The sequence below is a fragment of the Lipotes vexillifer genome, unplaced genomic scaffold (assembly GCF_000442215.2).
Source record: "Lipotes vexillifer unplaced genomic scaffold, Lipotes_vexillifer_v1.1 scaffold364, whole genome shotgun sequence".
Lineage (NCBI taxonomy): Eukaryota > Metazoa > Chordata > Mammalia > Artiodactyla > Lipotidae > Lipotes > Lipotes vexillifer.
In genome coordinates, this window is record NW_006793912.1 from 245192 (window position 1) to 267474 (window position 22283).

Genomic DNA, 22283 nt, shown 5'->3' on the forward strand with positions numbered 1-22283 from the left:
GGACTCTCAACCACTGCGCCACCAGGGAAGCCCTGCATAGGATTTTTTAAAAGTTATATTTTAGATTTATTCATTGAACCAAGTCTTGCTGCAGCTGTTAACTCCAGCTATTTTTCAGGGGATTAGAAGCTCAACTGAAGGTCAATTTTAATTATGATTCTCATAGCAGACAGTAAACATTTCCTAAAGATAAACAGAAATCATTCAGTTTGAAGAACAGAGAGAGAATGATTGAGAAAAAATAAGCAGTGCCTCAAATACCATTAGGAAATATCAAAAGAACTAAAAACACATATGTAATTGGAGTCCCAGGATTACAGGAAAAAAATAAAATACTCGAGCAAAAATATTATCCAAAGAAACAATGGCGCAAAACTCTGTAAATATGGTGAAAGACACGAATTTACAGATTCAAGAAGTTCAATGAACATCAAAAAAAACTAAGTTCAAAGAAAACCAAGCCAAGACACAATCGAACTCCTAAGAATCAAAAGTAAAGGAAAACTTGAAAGAGATAAAGCTGTCACTGTTTGCAGATGACATGATACTATACATAGAGAATCCAAAAGATGCTACGAGAAAACTACTAGAGCTAATCAATGAATTTGGTAAAGTAGCAGGATACAAAATTAATGCACAGAAATCTCTAGCATTCCTATACACTAATGATGAAAATCTGAAAGTGAAATCAAGAAAACACTCCCATTTACCACTGCAACAGAAAGTGTAAAATATGTAGGAATAAACCTACCTAAGGAGACAAAAGACCTGTATGCAGAAAATTATAAGACCCTGAGGAAAGAAATTAAAGATGATACAAATAGATGGAAAGATATACCATGTTCTTGGATTGGAAGAATCAACATTGTGAAAATGACTCTACTACTCAAAGCAATCTACAGATTCAATGCAATCCCTATCAAACTACCACTGGCATTTTTCACAGAACTAGAACAAAAAATTTCACAATTTGTATGGAAACACAAAAGACCCCGAATAGCCAAAGCAATCTTGAGAACAAAAAACGGAGCTGGAGGAATCAGGCTCCCTGACTTCAGACTATACTACAAAGCTACAGTAATCAAGACAGTATGGTACTGGCACAAAAACAGAAAGATAGATCAATGGAACAGGATAGAAAGCCCAGAGATAAACCCACGCACATATGGTCACCTTATCTTTGATAAAGGTGGCAGGAATGTACAGTGGAGAAAGGACAGCCTCTTCAATAAGTGGTGCTGGGAAAACTGGACAGGTACATGTAAAAGTATGAGATTAGATCACTCCCTAACACCATACACAAAAATAAGCTCAAAATGGATTAAAGACCTAAATGTAAGGCCAGAAACTATCAAACTCTTAGAGGAAAACATAGGCAGAACACTCTATGACATAAATCACAGCAAGATCCTTCTTGACCCATCTCCTAGAGTAATGGAGATAAAAACAAAAATAAACAAATGGGACCTAATGAAACTTCAAAGCTTTTGCACAGCAAAGGAAACCATAAACAAGACCAAAAGACAGCCCTCAGAATGGGAGAAAATATTTGCAAATGAATCAACTGACAAAGGATTAATCTCTAAAATTTACAGGCAGCTCATGCAGCTCAATAACAAAAAAATAAACAACCCAATCCAAAAATGGGCAGAAGACCTAAATAGACATTTCTCCAAAGAAGATATACAGACTGCCAACAAACACATGAAAGAATGCTCAACATCATTAATCATTAGAGAAATGCAAATCAAAACTACAATGAGATATCATCTCACACCAGTCAGAATGGCCATCATCAAAAAATCTAGAAACAATAAATGCTGGAGAGGGTGTGGAGAAAAGGGAACCCTCTTGCACTGCTGGTGGGAATGTGAATTGGTACATCCACTATGGCGGCTCCTTAAAAAAAAAACAGAACTACCATATGACCCAGCAATCCCACTACTGGGCATATACCCTAAGAAAACCATAATTCAAAAAGAGTCATGCACCAAAATGTTCATTGCAGCTCTATTTACAATAGACAGGAGATGGAAACAACCTAAGTGTCCATCATCGGATGAATGGATAAAGAAGATGTGGCCCATATATACAGTGGAGTATTACTCAGCCATAAAAAGAAATGAAATGGAGCTATTTGTAATGAGGTGGATGGACCTAGAGTCTGTCATACAGAGTGAAGTAAGTCAGAAGGAGAAAGACAAATACCATATGCTAACACATATATATGGAATTTAAGAAAAAAAAATGTTGTGAAGAACCTAGGGGTAAGACAGGAATAAAGACACAGACCTACTAGGAATGGACTGGAGGATATGGGGAGGGGGAAGGCTAAGCTGTGACAAAGTGAGAGAGTGGCATGGACATATATACACTACCAAACGTAAAATAGATAGCTAGTGGGAAGCAGCTGCATAGCACAGGGAGATCAGCTCAGTGCTCTGTGACCACCTAGAGGGGTGGGATAGGGAGGGTGGGAGGGAGGGAGATGCAAGAGGGAAGAGATATGGGAACATATGTATATGTATAACTGATTCACTCTGTTATATAGCAGAAACTAACACACCATTGTAAAGCAATTGTACTCCAATAAAGATGTAAAAAAAAAAAAAAAAGGAAAGGAAAACTTGATACCAGCTAGGAAAAAAAAAGTGACATATTACATATAGGATAACAACAATTCAAATACCATGGATTTCTTAACAAAAAACTATGGAGACCAGAAAATGATAGAGTCTTTAGTGTTTTTATATATATGGAAGTATTATATATGTTTGTACAATACATATGATACATATGTTACATATATATTACACAAATATATTTATATTTTTGCATAAACTAGTATCCAGAATACATAAAGAACTCTTACAACTCAAAATAGTGGGCAGAGACTTGAACAGCCTCTTCACAAAAGAAAATGAACTAATGGCCAAAAAAACACATGAAAACATGCTTAACATCAGTAGTCATCACGGAAATGCCAATTAAAACCAAAGAGATACCATTACACACCCATTTGGATTGGCTAAAATTAAAAAGACTAATCATACCAAATTTTGGCAGGGATGTGAAAAATAAGCATTATCATACACTGCTGATGGAAACGTGAAGTGGTAAAACCAGTTTGGAAAACAGTTTGCCGTTTCTTAAAAAGTTGAAACAACACAGCTACTAGATGACCCAACCAATCATATCCTAGGTATTTACCCAAGAGAAACAAAAACAAATGTCTACACAAAGACTTATACTTGAATGATCACAGGAGATTTATTAATAACCCAAAACTGGAAACAAATGTCCATTAAAAAGTGAATGGATAAACAAATTATGATCTATCCATATAATGGAATACTATTCAGCAATAAAAAAAAAGCAAAACCAAAAAGGGGGGGGAACTACTGATATTATTTGGATGAGTCTCAAAATAAAATAATTATGCTGAGTGAAAGAAGCCAGGCCAAAAACAATAGTGTATGATTCCATTTATGTAAAATCTATATAATTCCATTTACATAAAATTCTAGAAAATGTAAGCTATAGTGAGAGAAAACAGATCAGTGGTTGCCTAGGAATGGGGAAAGAGGGAGGGATTTTATTTTCTTTGACTTTAAAAAATGTACCAAGAATCAGGAATATCCAACATTTAGGTACTCTGATTTTAATTATACAAAGACCAATCTGAGAGGCTTATTCATTTGAACAATTACTGCACATTCACATGCCACACTCCAGGCCTTTGTTCCACAATTATTTTTTGTCCACAAACCCAAAGGAACCATAAAAGGTCTTCTGTTAAAAAATATTCCTGACACTATAAACACGAACACAGTGAAGGGGTAATTCTCTATAATGTTAGTAAGTATACAAATATTTCAAGGTACTTTAAATAGATGGGCTAGGATGGGTGGGTATATCATATACTTTTACAGAAGTTTTACAGAACTTTTAAGTTCAGTTGGCTTAACATACATGCACATGCCAGGATGTCCATGTCTGCATTTCATCACAGTTCACCATGTGTCTTATTTGGGGGGTAGAGAAAGAGAAGACAGTTTTTTCCCCCAGTTTTATTGAGAAATAATTGACATACATCACGGTGTAAATTTAAGGTATACAGTATGATGGTTTGATTTACACATATTGTGAAATGATTACCACAATTAGGTTTATTTAACATCCATCACCTCATATAGATATAATAAAAAAAAAAATTTCTCCTCATGATGAGAGCTCTTAGGATCTACTGTCTTAACAACTTTCCTATATATCACAAAGCAGTCTTAACTACAGTCATCATATTGCACATTATATCCCTAGTACTTATTTACCTTATAACTGTAAGTTTGTACCTTTTGTCCACTTTCCTCCAACTTCCCCTCCCCCTCCCCTGCACCTCTGGTAACCACAAATCTGATTTCTTTTCCTATGAGTTTGATGTGTGTTTGTGTGTGGGTTTTTTTTTCCCTTAGATTCCATATATAATTGAGATCATACAGTATATGTCTTTCCCTGACTTATTTCACTTAGCCTCTAGGTCCATTCATGTTGTTGCAAATTGTAGGATTTCCTCTTTTTATGGTGAATAATATTCCACTGCTCGTGTGTATATATACACACACATATATACATATACGTACATACACATACACACACACACACCCCACAACTTCTTTATCCATTCATCCATAGATGAACATTTAGGTTGTTTCCATGTCTTGGCTACAGAAAATAATGCTGCTATGAACATGGCGGGCACAGATATTTTTTGAAGGGGAAGATAGTTTAAGTAGATCAATCCTAGTCATTCATGGCCCCAAAGAACCCACAGAAAAAAAGAGAGTTGATTCTAGTTCTCTTAAAGGTCTAAATCATTCTATGGTGGGACAGGCATGGGACAAAGGATTTTCTATCATTCTGGACTCAGTAGATCAGGACAAGTAGAAAAAAATAATTAAACTTAACCTTGTAGGACTTTAATTCATCAAAATTAAGACAAGTCTAAGAAATCACCAAAGGACTGAGAAGTTAAATGATATCTCCATATTATGTGTATGTTGGAAGGAGATGGTTTTGGGAAAGAGGGGCAGCTTGTTGAAAACCCAAGTGCCCATCAACAGACAACTGGTTTAAGAAGATGTGGTGGATATATATATATATATATATATATATGGGTATATATATTACTCAGTCATAAAAAAGAATGAAATATTGCCACCTGCAGCAACATGAATGGATCTAAAGAAAATCATACTAGTGAAGTAAGTCAGACAGACAAAGGCAAGTATTATATAATATCACTTACATGTGGAATCTAAAAAATAATACTAATGAATCTATTTACAAAACAGAAACAGGCTCACAGACATAGGAAACAAGTTTATGGTCACCAAAAGGGAAAAGGGGGGGAGGGGGAGAGGGATAAATTAGGAATATGAGAATCAAAGATACACACTACTATACATAAAATAGATTAATTACAAGGATTTACTGTATAGCACAGGGAACTATATTCAGTATCTTGTAATAACCTATAAGGGAAAATAATCTGAAATATATATATATAAAACAAACTGAATCACTTTGCTGCACACCTGAAACTAACACAATATTGTAAATCAACTATACTTCAATAAATGGATAGGTCTGATAGGAACTAATAAATGTAAAATGATTGATCCAAATGGAACATCATGGCTTGGCAACCACCAAAAAATAATAATAAAGTTTTTTGTTTGTTTTTTTTAATAAAAAGGAAGAAAACCCTTCAGGTATAAACAGAAAATAGATAAAAATCAATTATTATTTTTTAAAGCTAATTAAAAAATTTTAAATAATTCTGTGTCCTCCCTAGTTTAGAACCATCCAGGGATGAAATAAATGACTGCAGAATACTCAAATAACAAAGGCATCTGATGTGTGGTTTGTCAGATATGCCTGGCTAGAACATTTCCTTCTCCTGTGACCTAGATCTGTCTTAAGAAACTTGCTGCCCAATTCCAACAGCCCCACTTTCTACCTGCTGCGGATTCCTAAGGTATTCCACCCCAGTCTCTATAAAAGACAGGTTTAACGTTTAGAGTAACAGTTCTCAAGATGTGGTATGGGTACCCCTGGGAATTTCTGATACTCTTTCAGCCGGTCTTCAAGGTCAAAACTACTTTCATAATCAGATGTTATTTGCTGTTTTCATGCCCATTCTCTCATGAGTGTACAGTGGAATTTTCCATAGGCTACATGATGCTTTATATAACAGACTGAACACAGAAGCAAATGTGAAAATCCAGTTGTCTTCTGTTACACCAGACATTAAAAACAATTGCAACAATGTAAAATAATGTCTCTCACTAATATTTTTGTTTTGGAAATAGTTATTTTATTAAAAATGTTATTTATGTTAACATGTAAAAGGCTTTTTATTGTTATTATGAAATATGTTAATAAACATTAAAAAAAAATCTCTCAGTGTTCTAAGTATCCAGATATGGTAAGTATCTAGAGACATAACCCACACAAACAAAAGCTCTTAGGGGTCCACAATAATTTTTAAGAGTATATAAAAGGGGTCCTGAGACGAAAAAGTTTGAGAAGCGTTAACTGTGCCTTCAAAGATAAAGAAAAAAATTCCCAAACTCTCCAGACATCTTGATTCAAGCATGGACGTCTCAGTATATTGTTAGAAAATGTATATAGAGTAAACACATAAAGTAAGGAAAGTAAATATACAAGGTCTGAATCACTCTATAGTAGGGCTGGAAGGGACAAGGGATTTTGGATCATCCTGGATTCCTGGGTCCAGAAAAAACTACTTGAATTTAACCATATATGCTCCTTTCAGCATCCTCAGGCAGGAACGTGGACTTCAATAATTTGTCCCTATGAAGAAACACAACCTTCTTTACCTTCAGGTAAACAAAACTGTCCAAAACGAAGGCTGCCTGTTATGGACTGAATTGTTCCTCCCCCGCCCCCAGCTTCACATATTGAAGCACTAATCCCCAGTGTGACTGTTTTGGGAGACAGGGCCTTTAAGGAAGTGATTAAGGTGAAATGAGGTCATAAGAGCAGGCTGACAGAACTGGTGTTCTGATCAGAGGAAGAGACACCAGTGCTCTCTATACACACAGAAAAAAGGCCATGTGAGGACACAGCAAGAAGGCAGCCATCTGCAAGCCTGGAAGAGGACTTTCACCAGAAACCACCCATGCCGGCATCTTAATCTTGAACTCCTAACCTTCACACTGTAGGAAAACTTTTGTTAAGCTACCCAGTCTGTGGTACCCTGTCTATACTCTGTTTCCATGTAAGTACTCCATAAATATACTGAGTAAGAGGGGGAAAAGGAGACTTTTTAAGTGGGAAGGAGATGTTGAATAAATGTCTTTACAGTTCACACACCATTATTTATGTTACATGGCCACTAAGCAGATGTTTAAGTGTTGTTCTTTTCAAAATGTCACCTATTTTTTTACCTTTGATTAATATCAGGACAGAAACATCCACATTTTTTCCTACTGGTTAGTGTCAGGTCTAAAATTCATGCTTTCATATTTCAGTTCATACTATAATTAACTCATACCATTAGTTATTCTGTTTTGTCAAGAGAGCCCTGCCTGTCAATGGCTTTACCTACTTGACAGCTTCACCTCCTTTACTCTTTCCGTAAGGCCAGCTGAATGCTTATGCATAACCAGTTCATGCCTCTTACCAATTCTGGGATATTAGGAAATTCCTTTCTAAAAGTCAAATCTAATTGGCTTGGGAATTGTTTTTGTGGCTCTCTAATGAAGGGCAAAATAGCCCAATGGCAGTCAGCCAGAAGGCCCTACAGCACTGCAGGAAAAGAAATCGATTTAACTGTACCACTTTGGTCTCAAATGCACAGTAGCTCTCTAGCTATGAAAAAGGCACAGAAGATGAAAGGACAAGGGAGGAAAATGTTGGGTCATTCTTTAATTTTGATTTTGAAAATGCTTCAGAGTAAGAGACACCCTCCCTCTAAGCATCATCTTCCCTCCTTGCCGGTACAAAGCACAGGGTCTGAAACACAGCAAGTGCTCAAAATGCATTTCAATGGAAAGGGAAGCTGAATGAACACTGATAAGAATATTCAAAAAAAGCGCCTTGAAATTACCCTATTTGTTATAGAGATATTTATAGAAAAAGGAAGAGCACTGAAATTCAACTTTACTTGCAAAAAATAAAAGAAAAAAACCTCCAGATTAAAAGAGCACAAACAAAACAAAATTGCTATTTAAATGTTTCAGAGTTGATGTAATATTAGTCTCAGATAGCATTTACTGAATATCCAATATGTATGAAACACTATATTAGATGCCAACTCTAGTAGCAACCAAATACAAGAGAACTGTGTTTTTAATCTGTTAAATGTAACTGACAGTCCCTGGCTGAACAAGCATGCATGTTCTTCACACAGAATTCGAAATGTGGTTTTAACCACTGAGAACATGAATCCTAAACTAGTGGTACCTCTGCTTTCATAACATACTTTATCCTTCTTTGAGCATTCCTGGGAATAAATGTGGACTCCAGTAACTTATTCCTGTGGGAAAACACTATCTTCTTAACCCTGAGGTATCCCAGGGGCAATTATAGCCCAAGATGAGTAATACCTCTACTCGTTCCCATGCAATCCATCGATATAGCCACCAAACACTTGAAGGATTATTCCTTACATCCTTTACCTTGATGTTTGATCAAAATCACTACCTTATATATTTCAGAAGTTCAAAATGTTATCTTTGTGAGGAAAACAAACAAAAACCAGATCCAGAGCCTCCTGGCAGGGTTGAAGTAAGGAGGTAAACTGCCATAATTCATAATAGATTCTTAGAGCCAAAAGCTGCTGCCAACTTACATTTATTCAGCAAAAATAATAATAAAATAAGGGTGTCACTGTCACTAGCAGAAATACAAATCACTAGTAAAACTAGCTTCTTAGTAAGCTTCCTGTGAGGAAACATAACAAAATAGGTGTGAATTTAAATACACATTATATTATAGACATGTTTGTTTGCATTCGTGACGCCTATGATATTTGTAGGCCTTGTTACCAGTAAACGAAGTACGTTTATTCTATATCCTCACGTTAACACCACCCCTTTTGGTCTTTAATTCCTCACTATTTCAACCCCACCTAACAGACAAAATATATATAATACCTAAGACTGAAATAAGTTCTACTTGTACGAATAATGAGGTGTTGCATATTACATTTGCTTGAAGGAACAGGAAAAACACACCTAAGCCAGAATTAAATTGGATGTAGAAATGAGTAGTTCCTCTAGTTTGGCAACACTTCCCTGAAAGTGTTACAAATGCATAATAATGATTAATAAATATAAAATGGAAAGAATCCTCCCTTATACTAGCCTCAAGCCTTTAGTAAACAAGATACAAGAAATACCACATGTTCACCATTTCAAAATCTCACCATGGCTGGAATATGCCAAACTATAATGTACCTTAAACTTCAGTGAATATCAGGAAAATTTTTGAGTTTCTGTGCATATTTTAGTTTTTTAACTAAAGATATTAAAACATCTCGGTAATATCCTTAAATAAGAATCACAGAGCTAGTGAGTGAGGAGCTAGGATTTGAATGCAGCAGTCTGACCTGCTCTTCACTATTATGCTAAACTATGCAGTAGTCTTATGAAATGAGGTAGATTCATGGACAGATCTCCAAAATGAAGAAATAAAAGTACTGATTGACATATATACACTAATATGTATAAAATAGATAACAAATAAGAACCTGCTGTATAAAAAATAAAATTAAATTTTAAAAAAAAAGAGATAAAAGTACAAAACCAAATGTACCCAAGGAGAATGGTGTGGGATGGGACCTGTCCTTCTCAAAGTCTGATAGTCTTTGAAGAGAGTATACTGATTTGTGCACCCGTATACCTTTAAAAAAAATTAATTCTACTGGAATGTAAGCTCCTCAAGGGCAGAGACCATTCTGCATTCATATTGTACTCCAGCTTTAAGAATAAAGCTTGGACTAAGTTAGCATACAGTGAAGGTATTTATTTGAGGGGGTATCTTTTAAAAAAGAGTTAAGTGGGGATGTGTCAAAGACAAATTTTTAAAAAATCTGTTAATTGAGGTAGTTTAAAATGGTATGCAAGAAAATTTGTATTAAAACATTCACAGTATGCTTCTTCTCTGACCCCCACTCCTGACTCCCCAATGCAGAAGAATGCAGCAAGGAGACATGGAAAACTAATTTTGGTTTGTTATACTTTTAATCTTGGTGATAAAAATAAGAGGTGAAGAAAAATTATTAGCATGATGTAAACAGGAAGAAATTCAAAATGCAAAAAAAAGGGAAAATAACAACCAAAAAAAAGAGAAGAAAATAATTAACTAGATTTGAACCCCAGCAGTACCTGGTTTCAGTGAAAAAGAATTAAGCCCAAAGCACTCATCTTCTACAAAATTTTTTGTACTACATATTTCTGCATTTATTTTCTCTGGTTGTTATCCACAGTGGAATTAATATAGAACCAAGAGAAAATATAAAATTTACAATAATGTACAAGGTTCTAACAATAACCATTTAATTCTACTGAACAGCACTCAAAAACAGTGTGAATTCCACAGAGGAAATAATCTAGTTAAACAATTCTGGCTAGAAGACACCAAAAAGCATCAAGTTAACAGTGCAACAGTGCAATAGTACATGGACTAAAAATAGACCAGTTCAGAATACTGAGAGCATTTAGTTCCTTTATCCTTATATTTATTATTATGACAATGATCAGAATTCACATAAAGATATGCCATTTTAGTCACTTAAAAGTTAGCCAATATCCTTGTGGGGAAAATAAAATTATTTTAGCTTAATTTTCAATTTTCTTTTCCTTTTCTAGGCTAATTATTTTATCCTAATGTTTATATGTATATCAAATATGTCCTCCAGTCAAACTTATAATCTTTATCTTAAAAATATTTCTAAAAATCTTTCCTCATAACATAGGTCCCACAGTCCTTGACAATCCTCAGGGCACCTCTTAGAAAGATTTAACTATAAAAAGTAATTGAAAATGTCATTGATGACTAAATATTTATGCTCATTAATCTCTCGGGCAAAGCTACATACCTTTGTAAAATCTAAAGCTAAAAAGTTTATCTTTAATTCCATCAACTACCTGGATATTGTTTCAAAAAAATCTTAACTGCAACCGCAAAAAAAAAAAAAAAGATTTTTCTGGGGCTTTCCTGGTGGCGCAGTGGTTGAGAGTCTGCCTGCCAATGCAGTTCGTGCCCCGGTCCGGGAGGATCCCACATGCCGTGGAGCGGCTAGGCCCGTGAGCCATGGCTGCTGAGCCTGTGTGTCCGGAGCCTGTGCTCCGCAACGGGAGAGGCCACAACAGTGAGAGGCCGGGTACCGCCAAAAAAAAAAAAAAAAAGAAACTTAACTGCATAATTCCTTAGTTAACATGAAAAACGGCATTCAGCATAATAAATTATGAGTTTTATTATGAGTGTTTATTATGAGTGATTTAACAGGGAGTGCATATCACTGCATGAGATCTGCAGAAGTTGTTTCTAAGAACTCTTCAACATACAGAATGCTTATGAGTTAGATAATACTTCAGTTGGTGAATAAATTTGCTAAACTTGATCTCAGATGGATGTGAACAAATAATTATTTTATTAATAATTCTGAAATATTTCTCCATCAGAATGATAAAACACAAAGTAAATGATAGTACCAAATCTATAGCAAATGCCGTCAATATACAACTTACTGAGAGCCAGTTTGATTATCATGAACCTATTTTTTTTTTAAATAGTGATTATCCGTAAGTCTGGGACTATAACCACATTTTTTCTACCAATAGTTATTGTCACTTGATTATTTGCCAAGAAAAGCTTCTATGTATGAATTCTTCAAGTCTTTATCTCAATAGCATTTCCCAAATTGGCAATTAATTACAACAGAACTATGTACCCAACTACAATGAACAACTGCACTCTAGGCTAGCCACACTTTAGTGAACGTGCGTTTATTTCTATCCAACTCAGCCCACTATCATTTTTATCTAATCTCCAAGTCAGACTAGACCCTCCTTCCTACATTGAATTATTTTTCTGTGTGCTTCCTCCAAATGGAAAATTACTAAGCGTCTCGGTAGCTTGTATGGATGCAGATGGAAGTGAGGCTGCTGTTTTAAACAGCAATGCATTTCTTATTCCCACAAACACCCAAACTCTACCCTCAGTTTGAGCTGTTTTCTTAATCTAGGTGTCCAATCTAGATACTGAAAGGACAATGTCAGTGCCCCAAAAGGTTTAGGGACTAAGCATTTAGTTTAAAGAGCGGAGAAACTACTGCTACAAGTATAAGGGGAAACCAGCCCAAACTTACAGGCACAATCTTAATATATCTAGGACACACTAGGTACTCCCACTGAGCCCCAAGGGGCTGACTTAACCATTGAGTCCCTTTTGACAATTATTGGACAAGAAGAAACTAGACAAATATTATACTACTTCCGTCTTCAAATCACACTACTAACACCAACTTAAAGAAAGATCTTTTAAACATTTAGCTCTCCTTAATCACTCCCACTAAACTCCATTTTCCCTCTAAACAGAACTCTGGAATGGTGTAATGTTGTTGAGGTGATGAATATTCTAACAACTGTTTTAAATCTTATAAAATAACAATTTCAGCTGTGACCCAAAGCCTCCTTAACCACCGGAAAGTTCCTCTATGACACCAAATGACACCCGAGGCAGTTGTCTGGGAAACGCTACCACACAGTCCTAGTCATCGTTTGCTGTGAGATCCAGGAAGGAAAGGAGCACATCCAACCCACAGAGGTACCAGTTCTCTCAATGCACTTCCCATTCTCCTGTTCTCCCAGCTTATGAAGCTCTTCCTGTAGAACATCAGAAAACTAACTTAAACACCCTTCCTCCCAGATCTCTGGCTTGGCCTCCCGCAATAGCACCAGAGGTCTGGAGAAGACTCTGGACCATCCAATCCCCCAATCTACAGAAGTCCAGACAATTGGCTGGAGTTTTGTTTTGGTGACTTCATTCTTTAACTAAGTGGGAGGAATTCCCAGGAGGACCTTCATTAAGGAAAAGAGCTTCAACGGGTCTTCTACATTTGAACTTGATTCTCCACTGTTTTTTCAAACTCCCTTGGAAGCCTAAATTTTCTTTATTTGGAAAATGAACTGATTTCTAGTTTAGATGCAAGGCTGGAATTTTTAAAAAACTGTTTCATTGTTCAACCATAAGCATCAGTAGAAAGGTGAAACAAAACCAGGCAATAAAGAACAGTGACTGCCACCACGATGGTCCCACAAGGTCAACAGCTCAACAGTACTCTGTATTTTTTTTTTTCTTGAAATCTGAAACATTCAGGAAAGTGAACAGTACTAACTTACAAGTAACTATGACTTTTCTGACTAGGAAAGAGAAGCACACAGTATGATTAAACTCATGGCAAATGTTTTCTATCTCCTTCTAGGGCCTCCAAATGCCAGTCTTAGCTCATTCATCCCCTCACCCCTCCATTCCTTTTGTGCAACCAGACCCACCTACTTCCCCTTTCCAACCTTGACTCTATCTTTCAACCTCACACAACAGTGTCCTACTCTCCAAAAGAGACTCATTTCCAAGCTAAAGACTTGCAAGGCTCAATGTATGACCATTTTGAAAATCTCTACCAGCTTCCTCCTTACCTTAAATCTCTACATATCTCTCACCTTCATCACTAATTCTCTTAAGTCCCAATTTTCCCCAAAGATCTTTGGATTCAGAGTCCTACAGGCACTCCCAGGATAATCACAAATGGATTACAACAATGAATCAGGTTACAGGGGAATCCTGACCGCTCTTTCATAGACACAGGAACTCTTACTGTCACACTTACTGCACAGAAACACCAGGGCAATGAGCAGCCTTCTCTACAAAGACCACTGGATAAAAAAGGAGCCGTCCCACCAAGGGCTCCAAAATTTCCCTCATTCCCATTCCTAGTTTCCAGTGAACACTCTTAAAAGGTACATATCTAGAAATTCAAATTAAAAAAAACCCAAAAACCTGTTTCTCAGCTTGCTCCAATGATATTATGGAAAAGTGTAGTGGTATTAGCTCCAACTCCAACCTCCTACAGTTTTCAAGACATGTGGTAGCTAATTAACAGAACATGGCTGCACTGTCCTCCTCACCTCAGGTGCCAAGAACCACAGGCCTGATTTAGCTCCATCCCAACTTCTGGGGTAACTCTGGCTAAACTCCTCTATATCTCAATCTCCTAACATTTTCACAGAGAGAGTCAAAATGAGGCTGTTTTCTAACAGGAGTGTTAACACTTAATCAGTAGAAATGTAAACTTATTGTTGACAGATGTTATATGAACAGGTTATAAAGACAATCCTGTACATTTATTTCATAATTAGAAATCTTCTATATTTTCTTCTTCTGTATTCTATTATTTTCATATTAGCATGAAAATAAAACTAGATTATTCCATTTCATTTCTCTAATTGAGGTTAGCATTAACTGATAGCAGGTTTGTGGGGCTTTTTGTAATTGTGCCTAGCAGAAAATCTACTTGTAAACAGGCATTTCAAAAATGATGTCTGGGGGCTTCCCTGGTGGCACAGTGGTTGAGAGTTTGCCTGCCGATGCAGGGGATACGGGTTCGTGCCCCGGTCTGGGAAGATCCCACATGCCGCGGAGCAGCTGGGCCAGTGAGCCATGGCCTCTGAGCCTGCGGGTCCGGAGCCTGCGCTCCGCAATGGGAGACGCCACAACAGTGAGAGGCCCGCGTACCGCAAAAAAAAAAAAAAAAAAAAAAAAAAAAAAAAATGGTATCTGACTGAATTACTGAGGAGGAAATCAACCCTTGCTTATTTTCTATATGATAATTTCCTTATAACCAATCTTTATGGTTCTATCTCTTTCAAGCTGAGTTCTCAATAATCATCTACAGATAAATGATAATCACTGGTTTTAATTGTTTCTAAAATATGCTGTCTATTTATCTTGTCTCAAGATACTTTTTTGGGGAAGTTGCTATGTAAAGTGAAGAACTCTTCCACCTCTGCTTTCCAATTAAAAACTGGATTGGTTTCTAGTTACAGCCTCAACCTTATACTATTAAATGATGTTAACATCCAAATCCAGTACACTCCTATTTCCCTTAACTGAAATAAATATTTAAGACAGAAGGATAAAAGCAGAATTTAACTTATATCCCCTCATATAGAGGAACTATTATCTTCCATTTTTAAGGTTTTTTTCTCAATATGGTAAGTTATCACAGAACAAAAGAAAACTATATGAACAGAATGTGGTAAGCTCACATTTTTGACAGTTGCTAAAAAAAAATTTTTAAAACAAATGCATACCTATAGGATAAATGTTATTTGTAAGATTAAAAAGGTGAAATCACAATTTTATACTGCCTTACAATCCATGAATATCTAATTAGTTGTCCAGACTTCCCATTTTGGAAGTTGGGAAATACTTGCACTTGGATGCCAATCTGAAAACAGACAAAAAAAAGTTTTATAAGACAGGAAAGTCCCCCTTGTTTGATTATGCACCAGGCTGTAGTACTAAAGTGATTACTGGGGGCCTTGGGGGAAAAAAATCTGTTTAAATTATGTTTTCAGTGCTGGAGCTTCAAAATGTCATCCTTTGCCACCCTCTGAAGATTTACTTTGGGCCATACCACAAACTAGAAAGCATTTAAAAATACACACACACATATACACACAAATATATACATACGGAATTTGCTTATCTAGTAAACTCAGAAGTTCCCTTCTGGTCAATACTTCTAGAATGCTCAAAATGAAGTGCAGATTCCTAGACCCAACCTCAGACCTCCTCAATCAGACTCTGAGGGTGAGCTCTGTATTTCCATTCCTTAACATTTAAATTATTCTAAAATACCCCAACCCTGCATGCAAATGAGAACAAATAAAACTAGGTGGTCATCAAATAATTACTTGCCCTAATCTAGTACATCTATCAAAAGACCTCTAGAGTTGCTATCTATTTTTTGTTTGGTTTTTGGTAATATATCAATCACTGCTCCCTAACAGTTTCACTTCTACCTGCCTAAGAGAACATAATAGTTACTACCAAACCAATCTTGAGTACTAGTCCAGCACATTTCTCTCCCCATAAAAAATGCACCAAAGATCCAAAGCCAGACTGGATATCTAGTCTTCAGCATAATAGTCACGAGTCCCCACCAAGGGCAAGACCAAAAATATCTCCTGAGCCAAATGGAAATTCTTGGCAATAAGGCGCCTCCTTGTAAGCCCTTTCTGGAGATGTGCATATTAAATGGATTACAGCAGTGTGTTACCTCAACAGGTTAACATAGGATGGTCATCAAATAAATCCATTATCAGCAGGCAGAGAGCAGGGTCCAAGAAAAATGAGCCATACCTGAAGCAACTCTTTAGAGAAAACAAGGAAAGTAGAAAAAGCCTTACTGGAACAGAGGAGTACTGAAAACCAAATTAGCAAAACAAACTAAATTTGCCTCCTTTACAAATTTACCTTTTCAGGCGGTGAAATCATTGACAAGATTTTAACTGAAAGATACATGGGTCCCAAATTACTGAAACTTTTTTGTTAAGCTCTCACACCTCTCTCCATATACAGGGATATATGAGAAAATGTAAGTGGTGACGATTTTATTGAAAGAGAATAAATGTGTAACAAAAGCCCACACCAAACTTGATAAACCCTGCAATAATAAATTCTATGGGTAATGGAATACTCTGCACCAGAACACACAGACCTATGGGAGAATTAAATGTACCTGTTCTTTGTACTCAAAAGGATTAAGTACAAAGATAAACATACTTTACACTATACCCTGTTCTGTTTGAAGACACTAGAAAATTCTACAGTTATTCTTCAAAAGTTCTGAAATAAATAATGAGTCCACCTTAAACCTGAAAAGCACCTCAAATTGCTAGGACCTAATTTCTTGTTGACTTTAGTTGTTGTAGTTTCTATTCTCCTTGTTAAAGGATGCTAGATAATGAGTGATTAATACATTAACTAAAATGATGCATTGCTAAACTGTCTCCAGCACAGACTGAAAAATCTGGTAGACAGGAAAGGATTAGAAATCCAATTTCCTACATGAAAGTTGAAGCATTGCTTCTTTTTTGTTCTCCTCTCTGGGGCTTTTCCACTGCCCTCCCAAATGTGACAATTTGCAAATATTCACATCTAGAGGAGCATATTCTGAAACTATTCTAAGACGGGAGAAAAGACCCCAATTTTAAGACTTGAGAATGTACTTTAATTCTGTAGGCACAGGTTCACCAAATCAGCTAGCAAAAATCTTGACCAACTGGGTGACTCAGCCTTGCTGTGAGTTTTTTTTTTTTAATTTATTGGAAACTTCTCGTTTAAAATCCCACAAACATGGAATCTCCAAGCTTTCTACCTAGAACAAAGAAAAAGCCTTGGAATACTCATTGGAAGGGATTTAAGGATTTGTATTAAACATATTCTATACCAAAGTACTAGATGGTCTCTAAGCTTCCTTTCAGCTCAAATCTTCCTTATTTTTCTTAGCAACTTTACCAGACTATCCTTAGAGCCTTAGTAATTACAAATAAAACCTGAATGAGAAAGAAAATTCAGAATTAAAGTTGTCATCATTAAGCCTAATTAAACAGGCAGGAAGATGGCAGTAGAATAAAGCATTCTGAATTAGGGACAGGGAGAATTACGAGTAGTTCGCAGTCCCATGAATGAAACACCGCATACAACAAAGTCTGGCTAGGGTTTAGGACATACTGGACAACGTTTCTGTCTCCCGGGTGGCAACGGACCCACCCAAACAGGGATAGATTTTGCCTTCTATTAATGCGACAAACTACTGATATCTACCTTAATTAAGTAACCAACCACCCGCGGGAAAACACATGTCAACTAGAAAGTGAACCCTCTCATTTTAGTGTGAATTCTCCCTTACTGGCAGTTTTCCTACTTTCTATCCCAAAAGGGAATCCATATACTCAACGCCGCAAACTGTAAGACATCTCACCCCTACACTGTGACTCTGGCACTTCTGGTCCAAACAAAAGCCATCGTTTTAAGTAGGGTGGGATTTGTTCGCTCCATTCAGTAAAGGGCTGTGGCTGTTAGCAGAACATCCTGCAGGCTCCTGCTTTGACTCTTGCCTCAAGTCACACTGTGCTATCACCGTGACGGACCCTTGATATTTAATGAGTCTTCGACTGAAAAACTGACATTCTCGGGAGCCAGGGAAACGAGGCTTGAACGCCCTGCGGAGTGCGTCCGCAACAGACGGGAGGGTGGCAATGCCGGCAGGAGCCTCCTCGGCACCCAGCAGGGGTGATCAAGTCTTTCCGCAAGTTTCTCTTCCTTCCACTAAATTAACCTGCCAAGCCCCCACCCCGTCCTATTAGGAAAAGTCACACTAGCAACTCGCTGAAGGACGGGGGGGACAGCTCCCAGCGCGCCACAGAAGTTGGGTTTGGTCGCGGTTTAACCCTTCCTGCCCCAGAGCCATGGCCGACACCCCCTTCACCCGGGGCAAAGCCAGGCTGCCAACTTTCCCGCTGCCCCCTCCTCTGCGCACAGCAGCCCAAACTTTGCTGTTCGTCCACCTGGGCGCGCAGCAGAGCTTGGGGTCCGACCGCACCCGACACCGCCCCCACCCGGGGCAGGCGGCGGCGCTGACCTTCACGCCAGCCCCCAGCCAGCGACCGCAGCCGCCCGAGCCCTCCCCCGAGCCTCGAACTGCCTCCCGCGGTCCCCTTCCACCGCCCCCAAACGCTCGCGGGAAAACCGCGGCGGGGGCGACTGCAGCTCGACCTCGCGTGTCACGACTGCCCACGACCCTCTGGGCCCCAGAGAGCACCGGTCCCGGCCCTGGCTCCTCTGGCCGCCCACTCACCATCCGTGAAGGGGTCCATTTTCCCCCCGCCGCGGCTCCTTTCAGCCGGAGAGCCCAAGCTTCCTACTCCAAGAGCTGAATCGGCCCTGCCGACTGAGCATGCCCAGCGCGGCGCCGAGGGCTGTCGGGGAGGTGCCGCGAGGGGCGGCGCCGCTCCGCCCACTCTGAGATCCGCCGCTCCGGGTTTTCGCTACAGCTGCAGAAAGAGCGAGGGAAACTAGAGGGAAAAGCACCACACAGGCCTTGGCTGACTCCTGGGAGAGGAGCTGGAGGAGCGGGTTAGATCTGGGGGCGGGTCCATGGGCGTGGCCTGAGCAAGCAACGCCCCTGGCAGAAAGGCCAGTGGCTCTGTCTTGTCCAGTGCTCAGAACAGCGGTCAGTCATCAAGCAAATGTGATGGCCAGTTGCGTCCGGCCGGGCCGGGCCCTAGACACCAGGAACCCGGCACCGCGCCGGTAAAATACGGTCATTGCCCCGTGGAGCAGACATTCCAGAGACAGACAATAAACTAACACAAGACACACGAGGCTGAAATAAATGCCCCGTTGAGCATTAAATTAGGGTGATGTGATGGAGAACGAGTGGGTCGCTAATTCGGATGTCTTGGTGAGAAGCCTGGCTGGGAGGTGCCACTGTAGCCGAGATCTGAAGGCAGAGTAGGAGGCTGCAGGCGAAGGTCGCTCCCCTGACAGCGAAGCTTCGCTTTCCCTGGGTAGTCCGACTCCGGAAGCTCACTCCGCCAAGGCTCGAGGGAGCAGACACTGTGGGTCGTGACTGTAGGGCTGCGCGCTCACAGCACAGTGGTCCCAAGCGTTCGGTGGCCTGGAGACTGAAGGGAGGCGGGGACCCCAGCGGAGCAGAGGGCACCCGGGATCCTGTCCTCGGGTAGCGGTTCGGGGCGCGGCCTCTACGTGCAGGCGGATCACAAAACCCGGCACTGGATGCGCCGGGGCCGCGGGCGCCGCAGGATGTGGGCAGAAGGCAGCCCAGCCGAGCCTTAAATCAACACCTGCGGCTACCCGGGGTGCCGCCGCTGCGGCCCGCGGCCAGGCCAGGCAGAGCTAGGCCGGAGAAGCAGAAACTCTCTTGGTCGCCCCCGCCGCACAGCACTCGCGCTCTAGCCTCCAGCCCCCAGGCCCCAGCCCCCAACCCCAATTGTTTACAGTGGCAAACCCGGGCAGGCACAGCGAACCTTCGGGATGAAATAACCAGGGGCCCCGTGAGTCCCGGGAGGCTCGTCGGAGCCCCGCTTCTTCATCCCTTGCTCAGCGTGCGCATCGCCGCCACGCTGCGGAGTTCACAGCCCTCCCAGAGTGCTGCCACCGCCAACTGTCCCTCTTCCCTCCTCCCCTAGCACAACCCTGGCCCCAGCAGCAGCTTGGCTCCCGCGATGCCTCACTGCGCCTGCCAACTGTCACACGCTCCTCCGAGGCTGTCAACGGGAGGGCGTCGGGTGCAAACACGTGAAGGCGAGCGCAAACTGCCCGGGCAAAGAGGGATGCCCGCGGTGCTGTTTGACCCGCGTGGGAATTAGAAATTAGGTTTCAAAGAAGTAAAATCGAAGTGCAATATTGTATTTTGCAATGTTGTATTTTTAAGTGCCGATTGTATTAAATCACCCACTTCCGCATTAAAACCTCCAGTGGATACCGATCACTTAGAATAAAAGCGAAACTCTTAACTCTGGGACCTTATCTCCTACACGTGCTCACGATACTTTGTCTACAGACGCCTTCTGGCTGTTAGTCACCAAGTTACATCCAATCATTCCTGTTGCATGTTCCTCGTGCAAGAACCGTTCATTCTGCCTGGTACCTTACCTGCCAGTTCCTTCTTGTCTTTAAGGTCTCAACTCAAATGTCATCTCTGCAGAGAGCTCTTCCCTGACCACACAATCGAAAATAGGTCCACACATGGTCTACTCTAAAAAGACTGAGCCCTGCTTTATTACCTTCACAACAGTCATCGCTGTCTAAAACAATGTTTTTGTTTGTTCTTTCATTATTATCAATCTCCCTCTCAAGAATGCAAGCTCCACGAAGTCAGGGTCATTACCTTCATAAAGGACTGTATCCTAATCCCTAGATAAGTACGCAATAAATAATTTGTGAATGGATGCAATGGTATTTTGAGTTCTAGTTGACGTGCAACGTTGAAAACCCTTCCAGAGAACATTTCTGCATTGAGTGGTGTGTTTGTGATCAGTACAGAGAAGATGTCTATATCATATGATACCTCAAAGCTGCTTTCTTCCCATTGTGTTAAAGATAATCAGAGCCTTTAGGCTGCCTCCTCAATGCCCCCCTCCCAACTTCAGAACCAAAAATAGGAAGTGAACCACAGGGGCTGGTACTTAAGTGTTCAAATATTATATAGTATATGCAGTGCTGGATTTTAAAAGGACCCCACACATTGTATTGCTTAGATAAAAGGCTCTTACCTATATTTTAGGTCATGTCATGTTCCTTTGGAGTTATTTTAGCAATCAAAGCACTTAGTATCAGAGATATTTAAAACTCCACAGCTTGTTAAATCCCCTCACCTCACCTCACCTGTAAGCTATAGTCTATCATGCTTTTAAATGTGAAACACGTTACCTTGTGTTTGGTCTTAAATACTTCAGTTCTATAGAGACTTGTAAAAAGGCTTCACCATTGCACTAGCGTATATAGGTGGATCATCATGTCTTTTGAGATTTCTAAGGCATAGAGACAAATAACTTCTTTATCCTCCCTTTGCCCACCTCTTGCCTCCCATCCCTCCTGTTCCTACACACACACACACACACACACACACACACAAATACATTAAGGACCATATAAAGGCTTGTGGGTTGGTACTGGGGGTAAAAAGAGGAAAGAAAATCAAAATGTTTCAGAATCCTACCTACCCTCAAAAGAGTGAAAGTGAATTTTGTTTTGTTTGATTCTGGGTTTTTATTTTTTGGATACCATTTTACATTTCACTTCATAAAGCCTTTTTGAGGGAACACAATATCACGAATTCACTACTGAAACCCATTATGTTTCAGTCTTTAACCTCCTCCTACCCTCCCACACAGAACTTCCGTTTTAGTTAAGGGCATAATACTTTAAATTATTATGAAATAAATATTTACTATCAGAGGAGATAGTGTGACATTATCTACTATATTCATTTACTATTTTCAGAATCTTTGATGTCTACCATTTAACATTTGAAAACCAAAAATTTGGAGGGCTAATTATAATATATAATAAATAGCATGAAAGGAAAATATGAGCTCCTTAAATACAGAACAGCATTTATTTATAAAAGAGCAACAAACGTGCTAATCAGTGAAAAC

General features: G+C 39.4%; 1 protein-coding gene across 1 annotated transcript in view; it reads right to left on the reverse strand.

Moving 5' to 3' along the window:
• LNPEP (leucyl and cystinyl aminopeptidase) overlaps positions 1–19567 on the reverse strand; it is a 98030-nt gene extending 78463 nt beyond the window's left edge. Inside the window, exon 1 of the mRNA XM_007466866.1 lies at positions 18959–19567. Within this exon, the coding sequence (XP_007466928.1) occupies positions 18959–18977 (19 nt within the window). The 5' untranslated portion in view covers positions 18978–19567. The remainder of the gene's footprint in view (positions 1–18958) is intronic.
• Positions 19568–22283: the final 2716 nt, after the last annotated feature.